Source organism: Grammomys surdaster, unplaced genomic scaffold (genome assembly GCF_004785775.1).
Source record: "Grammomys surdaster isolate TR1022 unplaced genomic scaffold, NIH_TR_1.0 61, whole genome shotgun sequence".
In the NCBI taxonomy this organism is placed as follows: Eukaryota; Metazoa; Chordata; class Mammalia; order Rodentia; family Muridae; genus Grammomys; species Grammomys surdaster.
Genome location: NW_021604563.1, coordinates 4,408,840 through 4,430,095, shown reverse-complemented (window position 1 = coordinate 4,430,095; position 21,256 = coordinate 4,408,840). Strand labels below are relative to the sequence as shown.

The window sequence follows — 21,256 nt, the reverse complement described above, 5'->3', positions numbered from 1 at the left end:
TGTGTGTGTGTGTGTGTGTGTGTGTGTGTGTGTGTGTTGTACCTGCATGCTATGGTGCACATGTAGAAGCCAGAGGATTAGGTTTGGGAGTAGGTTTCCTATTTACATCTTGTTGGAGGCAGTCTCCCTCTGTTCTGTTGTTCTGAAGCCTTGGTGATTCCTGTCTTGCCATGGGCATGGCTGGGATTACAGTCTGGGATTCCTGCTTTCTCATGTAGATTTTTCTGTGGCATCTAGGAATTGAAGTCAAGTTGCCAGGCTTTTTACCCATTCAGCTAGCTCATTCACTCCAGCTCTTAATTCTTAAGATTCCAGCAGTGTTTTTAACAAGTAATTTACCTGATAAATCCATTATCATTCTTAACACTTTTGGATTTATGCAGTATCTTTATAAAACTCTAGAAAGCCAGAATAACTTTTAAATGATTCTAGGGACTCTTACTTGTGTTCTAGTTTCCAAAAGCATTCGTTAAATTTGAACTTCTTTGTATTTACTGTAATTGTCATTGCTTTCCAGGCTTAAAAGTCAATATGCCTTGTAAAAATGATGTATTGAGAATAAACCACCAACCAAAGAGTACACGTGGAGCGACCCATGGCTCCAGCTGCATATGTAGCAGAGGATGGTCTTGTTGGCCATCAATGGGAGGATAGGCCCTTGGTCCTATGAAGGCTTGATGCCCCAGTGTAGGGGAATGCCAGGGCAGGGAGGCAGGAGTGTGTGGGTGGGTGGATGGGGGGGGCACCCTCATAGAAACATGGGGAGAGGGATTGGGATAGGGGTTTTCTGGAAGGGAAACCTGGAAAGGAGATAACATTTAAAATGTAAATAAATAAAATATCCTATAAAAATGAATACGTACGTACATACATACATAAGGAGAAATGATGTACAGAGAGGATACATTAGGTTTAGTTCTTTTCACTAGAAGGAATACTAGTATTAAATTAAATCATAGCACAGTAGGGATAACCAGTAAGGGAGGGGGTCTCCTTATTTTATTCGATTATGACTATCCTATTTAATTCTTACTAGCATATGTATGTACAGCAGAATTGTTATGTTGGAAGGTAGACAATAGAGGGAAGAATAGTGGCATACACAAAGAATTTATTTCCATAAAATAAAACTAATTGAAGAAACAGGTTATAGCTTGAACTGATATTTTTCTTGCAAAATCAAGAGTAGCCTTGATTATTGTTTCGATAAGGCAGATTTATGGATAAGAGTTTATGTAAGCTGGTTTTGATAAGTAAGTAAAGAAAGTAATGATATAAGTTGCTAAAAAAAAAACATTAGTAACTAAGCCACTTTGATTATAAGGAATTCTGTTCTCTGTATCTAGTATGTGTATACTCTAGAATTGCTAGATACTCTTTTTGTAACATACACACATAACACACACAAACACATGCAAATACACAACTCTGACCCCAGGTCAAAGCAATCTGTTAACACCTTAGGAAACTTGTCTAAAGAAGCCAGCAAGTAGGTGAAATGTGTATTCTCTCCCACCAACTCTTATAAGATACTTTTTTTTTTATGGAGGCAAAAGTCAACTCAACTGTTGTAAGACCCAAGGTGAAATGTCAATGTAGACTGAAATTGAAAATAATTTGATTCTCAAGAATAGTAACATCAAACCATTAAATAAGTACTGATAAGTACTGAAGGAAGAACTGAAGACCCCCCACAGAGGGGAGACCCTCACTCAAGTCTCCGAAGGTCGCGGCCACCCAATAATCTGCTCTAGACACCCTGAACTGGAGCAATAGCTAGGTTTATTCGGGCATGTGACAGCTAGCTGCTGGTCAATTCGTTTGCTCACGCAGGAGCTGAATCACCCCCGACAGCCAGTTTGAGAGGGGTTTTAAAGGGAAAAACCACAAACCAGGGAATGGAGAGGGGGAGGAGGGGTTGCTAAGGTGGCATAACATAAAAATAGCGGAACATTCCAAAGGAACCCAACCTACATGAGTCAGGGTCTGGTGAAAACTCTCTGGATGCTAATCTTTCTCAAGAATGTGGTCCTGCCCTGTTACTCCGGCCTTGCCCTGTCACTGTGGTTACCAGCTTGGTTCCCAGCTTGGTTCCCAGCTAGCTCACTTGCATTCTTTCCTTTCTTTCCAGTTCCAGTAATGGTGACTGGTCTTTCCACATTCCTAACTTGCTTCATGGCTCGGTTTCTCAGAAAATTTTCCATGTCCTTATAAAGAAAGCCTAAAGAATATTTTATATGTCTAAAAAGGATTCTATATACCCAGTATCTATAATTTTTCACTCTACAGAACAAAGACTTATGCATTTGTCTTAACATTACCTTCCTGCATGGCACACAATGAGGTGAGCCTTTTGCTCATCCATTATAAGGGTAATGATCATCACCTATATATACAAGATAGGTTAACAAAGAGAAACCACATCTAATGTAATTAATACATTGTAAAACATGGAAACTTTCAGAAATAAAGTGGCATAAAGTTTATTTGGACAATTTAAAGCTAATAGAATAGATAAAGCAACACATGAAGGCTCTCCAAGAATCTGTTAGGCTGCTTGTATAGCAATCCTTCCTCCCACATATAAAGCACCATTCTTCCCAAGTGAAAGTTTTTAAGAGAAAAGAGAAGGACATTTCTAGATAATAGGACTTGTTTGGAGGTGGAGGAATCTACTTTCTATGAGCTAGCTACATTGGAAGAGGGAAAGTTAGTAAGTAAAGCTCATGCTGGAGCTATCAGGACAGGAGATCAAAGAGTGATTGTTTCTGGGGGCTTTCAATCTCCTGAGATCAAAGTACTCAGCCAACTATTTGTTCTAAACCCCAACCACAGCTCAAGATTTTGTAAAGTTTTAAGACAACTTAAGATATAATGTAGAAGACGATGATGAAATCATACAGAATTTAGAGAACAGATCTGGACAAGTTTATATAGAACTGAGGATCTAACATGTAAAATTGGTCAGGGTGAATCTAGAAATATTGGTTTATTCACCGACCAGTAAGAAAATATACATTAGTGAAGTATTGTGTTCAATTTTTTATGATAGTGGAGCTTCCTTTAGAAGACTGAGGGCCAAAAACTCAGCATTGACATTTAATTGATTTGATGAAGAATGGAGAATTGTAAAGATCTATGGGCAGAAGAAAGAACATGGTAATTCTCAGTGTAGTGTATTGGAAGTAAAGACCTATATTTTCTCCCTTTCTCTCTCCAGAATTAGTATTGCTCCTTTGCTCTGCTTCCAAGGAGGGCACCTGTCACTATCATACTCTACTATGCCTTCAACCCCCCTCCCCTTGTGTTCTTGTAACCCAAGTGACTCAGCATCTAGTCAATTTCACATCTTTTGTTTTTCCAGTATTTAGAATGGGAAAGGAGAAACATTTTGGATTGTTGGAAAGACTACAGAGAAAGAACCTAAATGACCAAACCTCAGTTTTAAAATCAGGGATTTCCTTCACAGTAAACTCATCTTTTGTGAAGAGCGATTACTGTAGCCTTAGTAAAGAACTTTGGCAAGGCAGAAGTTCTTTAACTTCTCCCATAAAGTGTATTTTCTAAACCTGACAGAGCTAAACAAGTGGAGTTGTGTTGGACAGAACCATTTATACTGACAGATTAATAGAAAAAAATAGACTTCAGTGTTAGTGTTTGATTTTCAGTCTCTTAAACTTCTATGCATATTAGGGTGATTTTTCCTTGTTGAATGATAAAGGTAAGCTTGTCAGGGTGATGAATTTGGATCAGAATAATCTGGCTGAAATTTGCCAGAGGGATGATTTAGTCAGTCTGTTAAATTTTTTATTGTGATGCTGATATGTCTCTGAAAGAGACAAATGTACTGGAATAAAATAAATTGTATTTTTCTAGTTGTGTTTCATAGTCTTTAATGAAAACAGTGCTTCAGAGTGTTGGAATTAAAAACCAGTGTCACAGGCTATGTATCAATTTTAATCCTTCCCTTGTCTCCTCAAATAGACCTTCATCAGATTCTGTTAATATTGATATTGTCGATAATTCAAAGTTATACAATAATATGGTATAAAATAATTATATATATATTTATTTATTTCATTTTTTTAAATTGTCCTCCAGAAATAAAGGCATCATGAGAGATCCAGAAAGTGTATATGTATTAAGGAGCAGTTTGAATACAACACTTCAAATTATTAGTTGTCAATAAGATAAAAGGAAAAATGCAGAGAATGTTAAAGGATAATTAAATCAACTAATGAAAGTGTTTGAGGGAATGCTGAATCTCTGTGGATATGCATATGTATCCACCTTTTGTACAGACAGTTGTTTTTTATGTCTCTATTGAGTATGAAATCTTAAAGACGGGAATTTTTCTACAAGTGTTGGTTTATAAAACTCAGAGTTTTCACAAAAAAGAAAATATTTCATCGTTTTATGTAATTTATCCTTAAATCATTTACATAGCCAAGGAATGCATTAATAAGATAAGGTCTCTTTGAACCTTACTTTCTCTTTAATCTTCAATTTAGATTTTAAAGAATTAAATATTAGGTGTTCCATCAATAAATTTAAATAGGAATAGGTTCGTCTGAACTAATGGCTGAGTAAAATGATGACATTCCTATATTAAATATGATGATTTGGTATATTACATTACACATTTTCATTTACTTCATAGAGTGTAGAATTTTTATGAGCAGTAACTCAGAAAAATGTGAAATGACTTCGTGGAGTCATTCTCTACATTTAGGAAAATCTTTAGCAGCTACTGTTTTTAGTTGTTTTGTGGAATACCTAGTAAAAGATTCTAAATTTTCTGTACCTTTTTCTTTAGTTTCAGCTCAAATACTCAAGAGCAACCTTGTAGCGATGGAACAAAGCATTCTTCATCTGGAGCGTAACATCAAGAATTTCCCCAAAGCAGAATCTCATCATGATAAGTTTGTGGAAAAGATGACGATATCCTTTATTTATTTAAGCATTTGTTTATGTGTTTGCTTGTGTCTTTCAATCTTTTTACTTTCTGGTTACTTCTAGACTCATTATTCTGTCACATTAGATGAATCCATGTATATGCTGCTTTTTTATATTAGCAGATTAATTTTCATTTCAAAATGTTTTTAATCTGGTAGAAGAAGCAAGAGAACAACTGGATCAAAAAACTGCCATCTTTTTAAGGACAAATTTTATTTAGAAGCCCACAAGATATACAAGGTAAACCTTAGGAAGTTTATATATTTCTGAAAGAACAAAGCAAATGATCTCCTTTAGTAATCAAGTGCTTAAAGGATAGGATCAGCATGAAAAAATGACCTTTTGAAATGGGGTTATAATTTCTTTCTTCTTTGAACATATTCACATGCATTTTCTGAGGGTATACATGCATTTTGGATGACTAATATTAGTAGACTGAAAGATAAATGAATAGATACATGGATATGAAGAGAAATGAATTGATCAGTAGCTGACAGATTTAAATCAGCTGAAATATATGTATAGAGGTAATAGTAAATTTTTCTTGCTATATAAAGAGATATAGATAGATATAGATATATGAAAAAGAAAAATGTGAGAAACTACATTTAGTTTGAATTGTTTAATGGTAAAACTGGTGTCTGAAGATAAAATATATTCAGAGATGATTTTTTTTCTATTACGTATTTTCAGAAATAAGAGCTATATCCTCCTCCTCTGGGTTTAAATAAGTATCTTGAACTGCAGATTGATTCACTAGTTTATATCTCTAGAGGGAATAAATACTGGAATTTCTTTATCAGATAATAATTCCTTCAACAACTGTATAGAGCAACCTTCTTTCAAGGTTAAACCTATCACTTTCTCTGCTTGCCTGTGTTTCTTTCCTAGCCATTTTAGATGTTATGATACTAAACCTAAGAATTACTTAAGGCTGGTACTTGGCATTTATATACAAATTATATTCCACACTTACTGAAAGGATTTCACGAACAGCTTGTAACAGATCACAGCAGACTAGACAGTTCCATGAGGGTCGGTTTATTCAAGAGATAGGAGGGAGAGCGGAAAGGTAGAGGAGTGGAGGCCGGCCATGACCATGTGGAGAGAGGGGGAGGGGAAGGAGGAGGGGAGAGGACAACCTGCAGGTGCTGGGTAGGGGAGAACAAGAGTAAGAGAGAGAGGAGTGGGCAAGCAGCCCCTTTTATAGTGGGCAGGCCTACCTGGCTGTTGTCAGGTAACTGTGGGGAGGAGCATACCTGGCCATTGCCAGGTAACTGTGGAGGTGGAGTTTAACAGATTACTAACACTTACTCTTTTGCCTCATTAAATAATGCTATGTGGTCCTTTTGTGATACTACATTTGGAAATAGGAACATTGGATGAATAAGTTTGTCAGCCAGTGAAAACACGCAATCCTCACCTATACAAGGCTTATATAACTGGATGTAGTAGGAAGCTCAATATGAACCATGCACTTTATTGGTGATTAGATTTATTTTTCTTTCAAATATGTCATATTGTCCTTTGGGGGGAAACACACCTTTTTCATTTTGACTCTTACCTCATATTTTTAAAATTTAATTTCTCATCCCCTTGCTCTATAGATTTTTTTTTTTTTACAGTTGGCTTATGGCCACATAACAGCTTGCAACATGTGAGTCTTTGTTGCTCATTTTGAAAAAGAAAAAAGAAAAAACTAATTTCAAACCATCATGAACTTGGCCTGAACTCCCTATTTTATTTCTTTCTTTATGCAGGTAATTAATCATTTTAAAATGAAAATCCAGAGCCTTCTGTATCTGTATGTTACAGATGAACAGCTATTCTTCATTTAAGTGGTACTAAAGTGTTACTGTTTTTCCACAAGAGGATTGGAAACTGTATTAAAATGTATAGGATTGTTATGTTGCATTTCATATCAAGACAAAATATGACAATTTATTATAGAAAATGAAATATTTAGCATCTTAAAAACTATAAATTAAGAAATTATACTAGTGACATTATTGCTCAAATTAGTCTTGTTCTGGAAATCTCCATGAGTGCCCTGTGAGAATTTCACCCTTGTAGAAAGACATAGCAAAATGCAAAATGATCACATGTGTGCTCTATTTTTGTATCTTTTTAGCCATTGAACAAAGAGATGAAAAACCTGACTGACATGGGAGATTAGAACCAAATTCAGGTCCTATGGAAAAACAGCAAATTCTCTTAACCACTGAAAATCTTTTTAGGCCTTGAATTCTGTTTTTAAAATAAATACCGTGTTCCCACGTGTAATAAAAAACTATAGATATTTCTATTACTTGCCAATAAACTGGTTTTTTGTTTCAGGTTACTGACCCTTTACATTCAGTAACTGTAGTGCAAATATGACAGCACTTTACCTAATTAACTGTAATCTAGATGTAAGAACTTTGAGTTTTATTAAAAATTGACAACACCTCCATGTTATAGCCTCTACCAATAGTGACAGAACTATGGGCTGCTGAATGTAGGTTGAATCCTCACTAGATAGCCAAGTCCGGCTGTGTCCAACAGCATCCCATGCTTATTCTTTGTCAGGATTAACTCAATGCTTATTATACCATACAGTAGACATTGTCAGATGTTAAACTACTGCAGTGAACACATGGAAAACATAACTTCAATATACTTGCAGCCTGGCATTTACATATTCTCTATATTACTGTTCATTTAGCAATTATTATATCATACTTCTTAATATCTACTTATCTATCAAATATTCATCACCTACCACAATGTATGTACTCAGCATATGTTTGTTAAATCAATAATCCAAGCCTTTTCTTTGATGTCCTCCATATAGAAGAATAAGAGGTAGGAAGCATTCCATATAATTGTTTCTCAAAAATTCTCCATATAAATATTGTCAGCAATTTGAGTAACATTGAATCACCAATTTAGATTTAGCATTTTAAAAAATACTGTCAATTTTAGAAGTTATGATCTATACATTCTAATGTAATTGTTTTGTTTTTTTAAATCTAGAAAAATAGCCCAAAAGATGCCAGTATGGTGATGCAAACTTGAAATGCTAGTGGTTTTAGGGCTATAGCAAGGGCATTTCTTGAAAAGATTTTCTAACCCCCCCAAACATACACACACACACATACACACACACACACACACACATGGGAGAGGGGAAGGGAGAGGGAGAAGAGAGAGACTGCTTTGCTCTTATTTTGCCCTTTGCCATAGGAGGACACAACAGGTTCAGGACCACTTGAATGGCATAGAAAAACGTTTTCTCAAATATATATATATATATATATTCCTGTGAATGTATTTACCCTATTTTTAGATTCTGTAAAGCAAACACCTTTATAATGAGGTATGTCACCTTTGTCTCTCCTTCTACTCTGACTCAAAATAAAATAATGTAGGGAAGGAAGAAAGATCACTTTCTTTACTGGATGATGTGTTGCTTAACACACCTATAAAAAGACAGATCAAAAGAAGGGAATATAAAGTCAATGAATGTATGACCCCTCCAAAGGGGCTGGGCAGTATTTCTAAGGACAGTTACATAGAAGTCTGAATTAAAGACAATTGTGATCAATTGCAAGGGTGAGAGATGATTTAACAAGATGTGATGTTCAGATATGTCTTAGATTCTCTGTATGACATTCCTTACCTCTGAGTAGAGGGCAGAACACATGTCATATATGAGAAGACAAAGAGAATCATGTGTGTAGCTTCTTTTTTTGTCATGCTTATGAGATGAAGAGTTAGGCAATTATAGTTTCTGTGACCTACTTCAGAAGGTTCTACCTTCTGAGTTTACTTCACTCTCCATCAGTTTATAACAGTCATTCTTCCTCCTGCTATGGCCTAAATATCTGTGTCCCATCTAGTTTCTGTTAACCAATGATATGTAAAAAGTAGTGGTGACTTTTGGAAATGGTTAAATATAAGAATAAGAATAATTCTTTCTTTGGTGGGTAAAATTTGTTCCTCATAAAAGCACTAGAGAAAAAAGAAAAAGAAGAGTTTCAAACTCCCCCAAACACAGAGAGAGGGAGAGGGAGGGGAAGGGGGGGAGGGGGAGGGGGAGAGGGAGAGGGAGAGTAGGAGGGGAGGGGAGGGAGAAGAAAGAGAGGTCACTTTGCTCTTTTTGGCCTCTGCCATAGGAGGACACAACAGTCAGGCACGAACTACTACAACCAGACGTGAATCTGGTGATGTGTTCATTCTGAATTCTTACCCTACAGAACTATGAGAAAGATTAACCTAAATAATCCAATGTGTCGTGTTCATCCAGCAAATGGGTAGAGCAAAACAAATGGAATTAAGTGTATAGGGTAATGAAACAGAGAGCCGCGCACAGTAATGTCTGTGTCTGCAATCCTAGCACTTGGAAGGTGGAGGAAGGAAGATGATCAAGGCCAGCCAGATGATCAAGGCCAGCCTAGGGGCCATGAAATTCTGTCCCCAAAAAAGAAAAAAAGTAAAGATTCAGCATACATTCATATAACCATAAAGGTGAAATGCTAACAATGCTTCAATGCTTCAATGCTAACATGATCATCACAGCCCTAATTATAGATTTGTTATTTTTCTTGTTTATTTTCTTAAGCTAATAGGGACCTACCTCTAACCTGTGTGCATGTTCAGTAAACCCTATATTACCAAGCTGCACATCTAGTCCTTGAATAATGGACTATTGTTGCTATTATTGTTATTTTTTTATTCTTATTGAAAAAATATCATCCAATAGAGTCTGATCAGGCTATTCCCTTCCCCAACTTTCCCCAGATCCTCTCTACCCCCCTATTCATACAACTCCATTCATTGTCTCTGTCTCTCTCTGTCTCTGACTCTCTCTCTCTCTCTAAAAAAAACTAACAATAAACACACACACACATACACAAAACACCACATAAAACCACAAAATTGGATATGAAATCATCCCAGTAAGACAAAAAATTGCAGAAACTACATGAGAAAAAAAAAGTCTATTAAAAATACCCTGGAGTATTTTTGTGTTTGCCATCTAATTCTTGGTATGCAGCCTATCCTAAAGTGAGATTAATATACCCAGTAAGACTCCACTGGAGAAGACAAATTTTCCTTTGAAAGGAAGTACCAATTGCAGATATTTTCTTGATTACATTTGGGAAAACATAAATAAATAGTATTAATAATTCACTCTCATTGATTAACTGCTTGCTATTTGTCAAATGACCTAATTTTATATATTTGGTATTTTAAAATCTCCTATGTATTATTTGAGAAATAATTTCTATCTTTAATGATGAAACTAACGATCCCTATATATGTGTAGCCATCTACAGTTGTGTCGGGAGAGCTTAAATAACTCCTAAAGTTACTTTCCATAGTGCCACATTCTTAATTCATCTATTTCGAAGGACATCTCTCCTCTTCTTTTAAAGTTACGAGGAGTTCTGTGTCTTTGTTTGAAACCTATTGAAGATATTGGTGAGCTGAGGTTCAGCAACATTTCCTGATACTATTCTTTGAAAAATAATCCATGCTTGAATGACATGAGAAAGCCCCCTGAGAATGAACTCCTTACCCATTTATGCTTTCCCTTTGAAGATCTGTATCACTGATATTATCTACAGCATTGCAACCTTTGCCAGCACTGTAATTGTGAAATAGCTGGAGATTTTGGTTGTTTGGGGGTTTGCTTTTAGAAAATAAAACCTTGTATTTTCTTCCTTACCTGTGACATGATTGATGGTTGAGATCACCTGTAACCAAAGACAGGTTAACAAGAGAAGAACATGAGAAATGTATTTAACTGCTTTATGTGACAAAGGAGCCTTCCAGACATGAAGGCTCCAGAGGAAATGTCTATTTGCATACTATGTTCTAAAGAAATGTCAAGTTCTAGAGAAAAATAATCAGATAAAAGTGGTATGAAATGTTGTTAATATTGGGGGGGGGGGATGGACAACAAGAGTCTTTCATTTGTATCTATCCATGTGACAGCCCTGACTCCCCATACACCATGAAGCAAGACAGACACTTTTCTCCTGTGGAGAAAGCAAAAGCTAGTAACCTTCTTTGTTGTTATGGGCTGAGGGAGGTGAATTTTAGTTTCACCACTTGGAATTCTGGTGAAAAGTCAGGAGAAAATCTAAAAGATCTTGTTTCTGTGGCCTTCCTATTTTCCTTCAGCTCAAAATGGTTTGCTAAAGCATGCTCCTTTGTGTTAATGTGGTTTGAGACCTGATCCAAGCTTCTTGCCCAGAAACCTATTTGCTCTTATTGCACCCTTCTGCCTTTCTCCCTTCTTTCCTCATAGGGCTGTCATGAAAGGATTATACTATTTATTGTGCCAGGGTTTCTCAGGCAGGAAAGAAATCCATTCTTAAAAGGAAAGCTGTTTGTTCTTTGAGTCAGCCTGCTTTTTCATTTGCTTGTTTTTAGTTTTGTTTTTGTTTTTGAGACTCTGTAGCCCTATCCTGCCCAGGGCTGACATCCTTTGCATAGAGATCTGCTTGCTTCTGCCTCTGGAGTGTTTAAGATTAAGACTGCACACAACAGTGTACTGCTTTTTTTCTACTTTGAAGGATGTGCCTCGGTCCATCGTTAGCATCTAAAACTGTCTGACAAAGCACATTAATCACAGTGTTGACCTTACTGCTTATATTCTGTTGACAAATTTCTTACCACATTTACTCACAGAGATTTTGTCAATGGCAGGGATGTCTCTGGCCCAAAATCAGCTTAGCTTTTTGATTGACTGTTAGCTAAATCATTTTCCCAACTGGAGGACAGAGAGTAACTGAGCAGCAGGAGCACCATTAACACATTGACAAGAAGAGCTGACAGAATGTTAATGACATTAACACCCTGTCAACTAACTATCAACACCTGGGATTTCCTCATAGTGTGAGGGAGAGGCATTTGAAGTAGTTACAAATCAAGTTACTGAGGAAGTACATTGTCCTTTCCAGACAATTCAGAACAGATTTGGGGTCACCACAATACTACCATTATGTTAATTCGTATTACACTGTTCTCTATTACAAGAATATTTTAAAATAGATGAAAAGCTCTGTTCCTATGCAGCCAGAAGTATCACATCATAGCCTTTCAGCACAAGCCAATAATAGGTTTTAGTAAAATGATAATTCATTCTTTGTAAAGCAAATGTCACATGGAATTGACAAAACAAAAAGAAAGAACAAGGCTCCCCCCCTCCCCAATCTCTCTCTTCTTTTCTAATATAGTGCTGTAACCCTGGTCATTTTCTGTCTTTCAAAGAAAAACTAAGACTTTCAGGCTATACTGGAGAAGGGTTTGCCACATCTGACACTTTGCCCTCGTCATTTATATCCCACTGCTTTCCAAACTCAGAAAATGAAGAAATTCAGAGTAAGTTTTTTGTTTCATTTGAGAAGCTCAGATAGGGGAAGGTATAGGATTTTTTTCTTTTAAAATAATGAATATAGTGCTTACACTGAAAGGAAGATCGATTTTAAAGTACAAACAGTTAAACATTGCTTCTTTGAAAAGAAGGATACTTTGAGTCAGGATATAGTTCCACGGTAGATTACTTTACACAGCCAGTGCAAGACTCTGGGTTCATTCAATACAACATGAGAAAGAAAAACAGTTGTTTGAAATACATGCTGTGAATTGTGATCTGGAGGATTGTAAAATTAAATTAGAACATTAACAGAAAGAAATGTGTACACAATCAAATTTAAAATGGAAATAAATAGTAATGATAACAATTATCAAAGGAAACTAGAGCCAAATGAAAGTTATAGAAACAAAATATATTCATTTAAACTATTACACTAGTAGAAATAGGACATGAGTATGCAAGTGGGCTGCATGTATACAAAGGTATATATATATATATATATATATCATATCATGATGTTACACCGTGCTTGAGTTCAGAGAGATTTATAAATCTAAGATGAATTCCTGAATTCACATGTGTCTCCTGTGAAACTTTTATTGCCTTCTTACAATGTCTCTCAAGTGGGAAAAAACATGTTCTTTTTGAAAGGATTGTAAACTAATTTAAAAATTAGCTGCTCACTTACACCATCTACTCCATAAAGCTTTTCCTAATCATAGCAATCAAAATTAATTTCTTTGTCCCTTGTGTTCACATAATATTCTAATACTTTGATGATCATACTTGCTCATTTGCTTATGTACATTCCTGTTTTGCACTCCAGCTCATAAACACCTTTAAGATACGGATTCTTTCTCATCTTTAAGTATTGGGCAAGAAGTGTGGCATGATTTTTTTAGAAAGTAAAGTGCTTAGTGAATTTTTTTGTTTTGTTATCTTTTAAATAAGGTAGAGTTTACTGTAGAATTATATGAATCTTAAAACTCTAGCAAGGAAATAGAGAACATTAGCTTTTTATTCTGGGGTGACCTCTGTTTGCCCCCCAAAAAAGGACCCTAATACCTACCTAATGATAGTTTTTTACTATGTTTTGATTTTAAAGTGCCTGTATTAAAAATTAAGTCTTTACCAACTCTTCTGTAGAAATTGCCTAGTTCTAAAGAACTCTTTGAATGGAGCCTATGCTTTGGGGATTCTGTGTGCACAAAATTTCTCTGTTTGATGAGCCTTGCTCATTTGAAATTCAGTCTAAAATTACACTGAGCATGAACTTCATTTTTCAAACGTTGTCCAGGGAATTTGATAGACATTTGGTGTGTGATGGTAATGGTGAGAAGATAATATATCGCTGGTTAAAGGGTGTATAAACCCTTTCAAACCACAGGAGAGTTGTCTGGAAAATTATCTTTTTCAGAACATAAAACAAGACTTAATTTGTCTGAAAGAGTTAATGTTCCCTCGTCCTGAGAATTTTTCATTCTTGCCACCAGAAGCAACATTTAAGAGATTAAAAACGTGTCTATGAGATTTATTCATATTAAGTGTAAATAATAGAAAAAACTTAAAATACACTGTCCAACTTGGTTATTTTATGTGCATAGTTCCCATATACTAGAATACATATGTATCTAGTCAAAGACACAAAGATGAACCATTTTTATATTTACAGGATCATAAATTATGAATATTTATGAATCCAGGAAGTTGTTTAGTTTTATGTTAATTTAAATATGACTAAAATATTATCAATTATTCATGTCATTTGTATTGTTAAAAAGCACAGATTTTTATAAGAAATAATAATATCAGTATGTCTCTTTAAATATGCTCTGAGAGAAAACTCTCAAGGATATACTATTTTCATAACTTAGAAAGGCAAATCAGTATTTTTTTCTTATGGTAGATGACTCTTCACTTGTCAGTTTCCAATATACCATAAGTAATGTATATAGTAAGTCAATGCTTCCGTTGAACACCCTTGTATTTTCTTTCTTTTCAAACTTTATGATGCAAGAAGTGAATTCATTTTATTAGGTAATGACTTAAAAACAAATGACATTAAACAAAACCTGAAAACAGCTGGTTGTCCCAATAACATTTGTGACACTATTCTACTCATGGTCATATCTTGCCATGTTTGTCATTATTTTAATTTACTGGTTGTCTATCAGGCTTACACTATTGAGGGCCCCCACCACACCACTTTCACACAGCCTGAATGGCACCTTTCAGGACTGTGAAATCTTACTCACAGGAAGGAAGCTTCTGCCCTGTAGCAACTTGACCAGTGTGTCTGATATCCTCAGCAATCAAGTTCTGATGGGCAAGCAAAAGCAGTTGAAATAGCCTACCTTGTTTGTGAGGATGTCATTTGGGATAGCCCTAACCAATAATTTGAAGGCAGATAGTCCATACCTGTAATTTGGCTTTTAATGTGGTAGTCTATGACTTCTAAGAGAAAAAAATTCCCTGTATAGAGTAACTCTTTGTGTCTGTTGACACTGATTGTTGGTTGATTTATTTTAAAGAGTCAACATGACATTGTGGATAAGAAAGTAGGAGTGAAAATGGGAAGAGTTAAGAGGAAGAGTTGGTCATGAATATGGTCAAGATACATTGTATAAAAATCTCATGGAATTAATAAAAAATGCTTAGTTAAATTAATTTCCATTAAGGAAATTAATAGAGTTTAGAAGACAAGTGCTCTTGCTGTACCATCATGGTGACCTGAGTTGAAATCCCAGAACCTGCATAAAAACCCAAATACAGCCAGTACACCTATAACCCTAACATAGAATGAGATGGAGACAGTAGGATCACTGGGGCTTTCTGCCCAGTACATCTTAGCTTCCAATTCAGTCAGAGTGTCTTTCTCAATGGAATAAGGTAGAGACTAATAGAACAGAACACTATTGTATTATAATAATGGGATAAATTATTACATTGTACAAATGTATTTGGGAGCTAGAAATGGAAATATATGATTTATCATTGCTTATCCTCTTAAATTTTGATGGTAAATATATATCTGTGTATATGTCTGAAGACAAATATAAATGTGTGTGTGTGTGTGTGTGTGTGTGTGTGTGTGTAGAAAATGCAGGAAGAAAGCAATATTTAGGTAATATTCAGATGTTCAGTCTTAAAGGAATCTCTACTCTTTTAGTAGTAAAGAAGTTTCAATTAAGTGAATTTGAATAGTCTTTTGTTCTATCAACATAATAATATACTAAATGTTATATCACCTGTAAAGTGAGATTGTTTAATTCTTTCAAGAAATTGATCAGTATGGAAGGTAAAATTGGTAGCCAAAAAAAAAAAAAATGATGTATGTGTTTCAGTTACTTTTTCTGTAACAAAACATATGAGAACCACAAATTAAGGACAGAAGGGGTCATTTTTGGCTCACAATTTTTAGGTTGCATTTCATCATGGCTGGAAATGTCAAAGCAGTTGGTCATGTCAAACCTCTACACAGCGCCTTTAATCCCAGCATTTGGGAGCCAGAGGCAGGCGGATTTCTGAGTTCGAGGCCAGCCTGGTATACAGAGTGAGTTTCAGGACATCCAGGACTATACAGAGAAACCCTGTCTCAAAACAAACAAACAAAAAAAAAACCACAAAAAACACACAAAAAAAACTCTACACAGAAAGCAGAGAAAAAGATGGATAATTATGCTCAGCTCTCCATCTCTTTTTTGTCTAGTCCAGGACTCTGACTCTAATAGTGACACCCACATCTGTGGTGGTTCTTTCCACATCAGTTAACCTGATCTTGAAACTCTCAACTAGATGCCTAGAGGATTGCTTACTAGATGTCTCTAAATCCTGTCAAGTTTTCAGTCAATATTAACCATCAAAATAAGATAATTACTTTAATTGCTAAGTGATTTTAGTGCAGTCTAAAAGTACAAAAGATGTTTAAAATATTCTGTACCATGTTTTTGCTTGATTATGCAGCATTCCAGCTATGAGCATAGTTGAGAATTAATACTGCAACTTCTTTATATTGTTGGAAATCAACAGAGAGACTAAAATGAGCAGCTCTGTATGGAAATGCATTCCCAAAACAAATGAAAATGAATATTATCTTTTGTTGTGAATTAACTCTCTCCTTTGTCACACATAATTAAGAATTTGGTGTATAACAATTCTCTAGGTTCAGAAATATGTTTCTTCCCATGTTTCTACTAGTCATACAGCATATATTTATTAAGTAGCTACAGCAGTTCCTTGCAATATGCTAGGTGCTATAGAACTGGAACAGACAAAGCAAGTACAAAGCACTCTGCAGGCTGTGACAGAGCTTAACACCCAGTTAAGAGCAAACAAAAATGAAAAAAATAGTGTATGAGTTTAATTGTATGGCGTTTTTATAAGTGATTGATAACAAGCCAGAGGATATTGTGCTTTTCAACAGCTTCATTGAGGAAATAAAATTCAAAGCTTATTGCCCTATTGTCTACCAGAAAATAAATGTTTAGTATGTTGACTTTTATGTGATCACCTCCTAGATTCTCAGACCAGGCACATAGAAAGACACACTATATTTCTGATGAATGAACCAATCAATACATGATTTTTTTCCTCTACTGACATATCAAGGTCATAGTTATAATATTTTGCTATGTCTACTCATAGATCATCCAAAATATGATTGAAATTTACTTTTCAATTCATTTAATATTTATCAATAGTAGAATAGACCAAAGTTTGTCACAACTCCCAATTTAATGACTATTAAAATGATTTGAAAGCATGAGATTATGGCCCAATGGTAGAATGTGAATCTGTAGGTTGAATCATCACTATTTGTGTGGTGCATTCTTAACTGAATTATATTGAAGAACTCAGAATTTAAAATATGAAATGGACAATCAACTTAGAACTATAGCTATAACTTTGTTTCATTTTATAATTTCCATTTTATAGTATTTAATATTTTAAACTCAGAGTATGTTAAAAATGATGAATTGGCTAAGCATGAAAATACCGTATGATGAGGCATATGTTAGGTCATCTAACAAATCTGCATAAACATTCATAGATTAGCACATGATTGACACATAGATTTTTGCCTTCTGCTCTGTTTCATTTCCCTTTTGCATATGTGTATTTAGTTATTCTTATAATGCCCAGATATATATCATGGATAAAGCATTGGAAATATAAGTTAAAGTTACACAAATATGACATGGATATTTCCTATCAACATCTTATGTTAGTCAGCAAAATCATACAGGATAAAGGTATGATAAATGCAAATAGATTATATGCAATTTATTCTATTTAGCAGTGAAACCTACCTAGTTGATCCACAGAAGTTTTGAGTCTACGCAATATCAGTAAACATGATTTTACTACTGGGTCAGAACATTGAAAAATCCATTTTGAATGTCGACTTGTCGACTTGGAAGAAAGATAGGGAAAGGTACAGTGTAAACGTGATCAAAGGCTCTCTCAAGAAAAAAGAAAAAAAAAGATGTTCAAAAAAGAAGTTGAACATTTGGCTGTGAGGAGTGGTATCTTGAATTAGCAAAGTGTGTAGCAGCTAAGTTCCAAACAATCAAGAATACTGGTCTAAAGGGTTACATCAGTATTTGGCACATTTTCATTGCTGTTCTTCCCTGCTTCCATCTACTGGACAGTGTTTCCACCAGCCAAATTATGTTCCCTTTAAGTCAGAACTATCCAAGTGTTAGAGAGGTGCACAAACATACATGTATCTTTTCAGGACAGAAGAAAATTTCCTTCCTTTCAATAATGCATTCTCTTTATCTATAGTGTTTAGCATAATGCAGCTATGACAATGCATACTTCCACAGCTTGATAGCTTGATTTTATCAAGTCTACTCTGATATGTTCTGTAATAAAACCCACCATATGAACCAAATAATTGCCACAGTTTCTTCAGCTCACATACCAAAATCAACACAGAATGCCTCTGTGCACCTTAAAATTTGCACAAGGACTTCTTCATCCTAGATCAGAAATCAATTCTACATCATCTGACATGCATTAGTTAACAACAACAAAAATTTAATGCTTATGCAGGAGTCAGTAACTGGTTAAAATAATAAGCATTAGAGAAATACATATGCATATGTGGCAGATAATGTAGAATGGATTCATAAAGCCATTTCCATCAACCAGGATTCCTCTCAAAGAGCTAATGTTTGAGCTGACAGGTGAAATACAGATAATTAACTCACTCTAGCAGAGTGATACAACCCTGTCATCTAAATGACTTGGGAGACAGAGGCAGGTGGAATCGATATGCCTGCTTAGAGTATAGCATATTACCACAGTGATAGTTTAACATTCCTGATGTCCTTGGTTTTTATGTACAGCACCTAGGTGGTGATGAAGGGATCTTCACTGAACAGATAAAGATTAATTGTTTGCAGATACTTAAATGTTTGACAGTTTGGTGAGTCAGCAGTTAAAAGTTAAGTTCCATTTCTAATACATACGGTTTCTTGTCTATGGTGTTACTAGATTTATATTTCTATGGAATTTTAAAGTTGGAGTTAGAAATCTCTCAAATTGAGTCAAATACTGAGGATATTTATATTAGAGAAGCTCTGTTAACCAACACAAACACACACACACACACATACACACACACACACACACACACACACACATACACACACACTCACACACCAAAGTTGCTTTTAGTATTAGCTAGGGGTTGAGTGTGGGTATTTCTGTAAAGCTATGTCAGATTCACCAGAAAACCTGAAGTTCTGCTAACACTGTGGAAGCTGGAATTCTTCAGCTAAAGAGGTTCGAATAGATTTAGGTATTTATACAAACCAAACTCTGAAACCACATGAGATTTGCTGAGTACTAGTTTACATAGAGCTTAAATACAATGGCTTCCACTTTCAACATTTACTTTTTTATTTAAACAGCTTAATCGAGGGCTATAAAAACACTGGATCAGTCTTTCCAAATAAAAATGAAATGCAGCTGCCATGGGTTAGTCTTACTGTAGAAACCAGTCCTGCTACTTGTGGGCAGTTTAGGTGTTAAAATGATGATTTTTTTAAATGCCAAAAGATTTGATTTGGGATTACAGGGTCATAGCTTAGAGTTGTGACTTTATAAAAGTGTCATGATTCTTTTGCTTACTGCTAGAATTGGGTTTGAAATACCAAAACAGTTATGAGATTTGCATTACTGGTACATTTTTTAAATATTTATTTGAATTAGGATGTAAATATCTGTGTGTGTGTGTATGTGCACATGCATGCAAGTCAAGGAAAGGAATATGACTATAGCTCAAAAACTTCAAATCATCAGGATTTATGAATAAGCCAAACGGCATTACTGTCTGTGACTTCCCTTGCTTCTCATTGCTTTCAGCTTGTGACTTCCTTGAAGCTCACTGTTTACATCCATACCAAACCGAAAACAAAAAATAAGATACATATAAGCCTAATTGTTTTTCTCAAAGAGCATTTGTTTCTCTAATATAACAGATTGAGATTTACCTTCCCCCTCCTCTCCCCTCCCCTCCCCCTCCTCTCTGTTTCCCCTCCCCCTCCCCTCCCCCTCCCCCTCCCCTCCGCCTCCTCTCCTCTCCCCTTCCCTTCCTCTCCTCCTCCCCCTCCCCTCCACCTCCTCTCCCCTTCCCCCTCCTCTCCCCTCCTCTCCCCCTCCCTCTTTCTGTGTTCTGTGTGTATGTGTGTATGAGTGTGTGTGGGTGTGTTTCTGTATATGAGGGCCATTGCATAAATCACTGAAAATGTAATTAACATGGTTCCACCTCTCATTTCTCACACACACACACACACACACACACACACACACACACACACAGAGAGAGAGAGAGAGAGAGAGAGAGAGAGAGAGAGAGAGAGAGAGAAGAAATGACTTTTGTTCATTTTTCAACCAATATTATTTGGTTACTTTTGAGCCAAACATGCTCCAGGCTTGAGATATAATGTGGAATATGGTAAAGCATTTGTCCTAAGGCATTTATAGTACAAGTGCTATATATTTTTAAAATTGTTTTGGCAGATTTTTGTACACATATTTCATTGGATTTGACTCATATTCACTTCTCATTTCCCAGTATCTCTTTTCTAATACTTTCCTGCTTGTCTGTTTGACCCATACATCCTCTAGATTAACAAATCTTTCCACAGCTTAGAACAAATACTGGCTGTTTTCTTCTTTTCGCTTCCAGATTATGTTCTCTGGTTAGGATCTGTTGCCAGCATTTATTTTGATAATGGATTTTTAAAGTGTGAGATTCATTCACTTTCAGTTTGGAGAGTATTATCTTTATGTGCAGTTCCTGAGAATTAGTGAAATGACTGTCATCATCCTTGTTGGAAGATTGCCAGGACATCTGGCAAGATTTCTAATATATAAAGCAAGCTATGCTGTCTCCATCTTAACAAATGATTCTTGACATGGTAGATATCCTGTAACATCTACACTTATGTAATTCTCAACCATGATCAATTTTTTTAAGCGGAGAAAGAGGAAAAGAAAATTTATAAAGAAAGACAGATCTCACCCTTTATCTTGATAAAGCATCTCACATTTTGGGGAAATATAAAAATATGATTATAAATACAGTCTTTTATGTTTTCCTGTTGGTAGGCATTTTCTTTCACCAGCATAAGCTTTTAATTGCCAAATCAATTTTGGCTTTACCTTTAAAGAAAAATTACTGCAGTTTGCTGCATCTGTCAAAGGTGACAGGCTAATTCTTTGAGCCAAAATAGTATACATGAAATGTGATTTCTGTTGGTTTCCTGAAATATAGCACAACTTATTTCTTGACACATCCTTTACTGTAGTTAAGATTCCATAGCAGAGAACAGACTGCTTACTTTGAGGTTTCAAAGTATAGCTAATTTACAAAAATAAGCTTTCCAATATTTGCTATCTATCCAAGAATTTATGCGT

At 35.4% G+C, this 21,256-nt stretch overlaps 1 protein-coding gene across 1 annotated transcript in view; it reads left to right on the top strand.

Moving 5' to 3' along the window:
* Diaph2 (diaphanous related formin 2) overlaps window positions 1-21,256 on the top strand; it is a 658,778-nt gene that overhangs the window by 397,945 nt on the left and 239,577 nt on the right. The window contains exon 23 of the mRNA XM_028781865.1: window positions 4,817-4,941. Within this exon, the coding sequence (XP_028637698.1) occupies window positions 4,817-4,941 (125 nt within the window). The remainder of the gene's footprint in view (window positions 1-4,816; window positions 4,942-21,256) is intronic.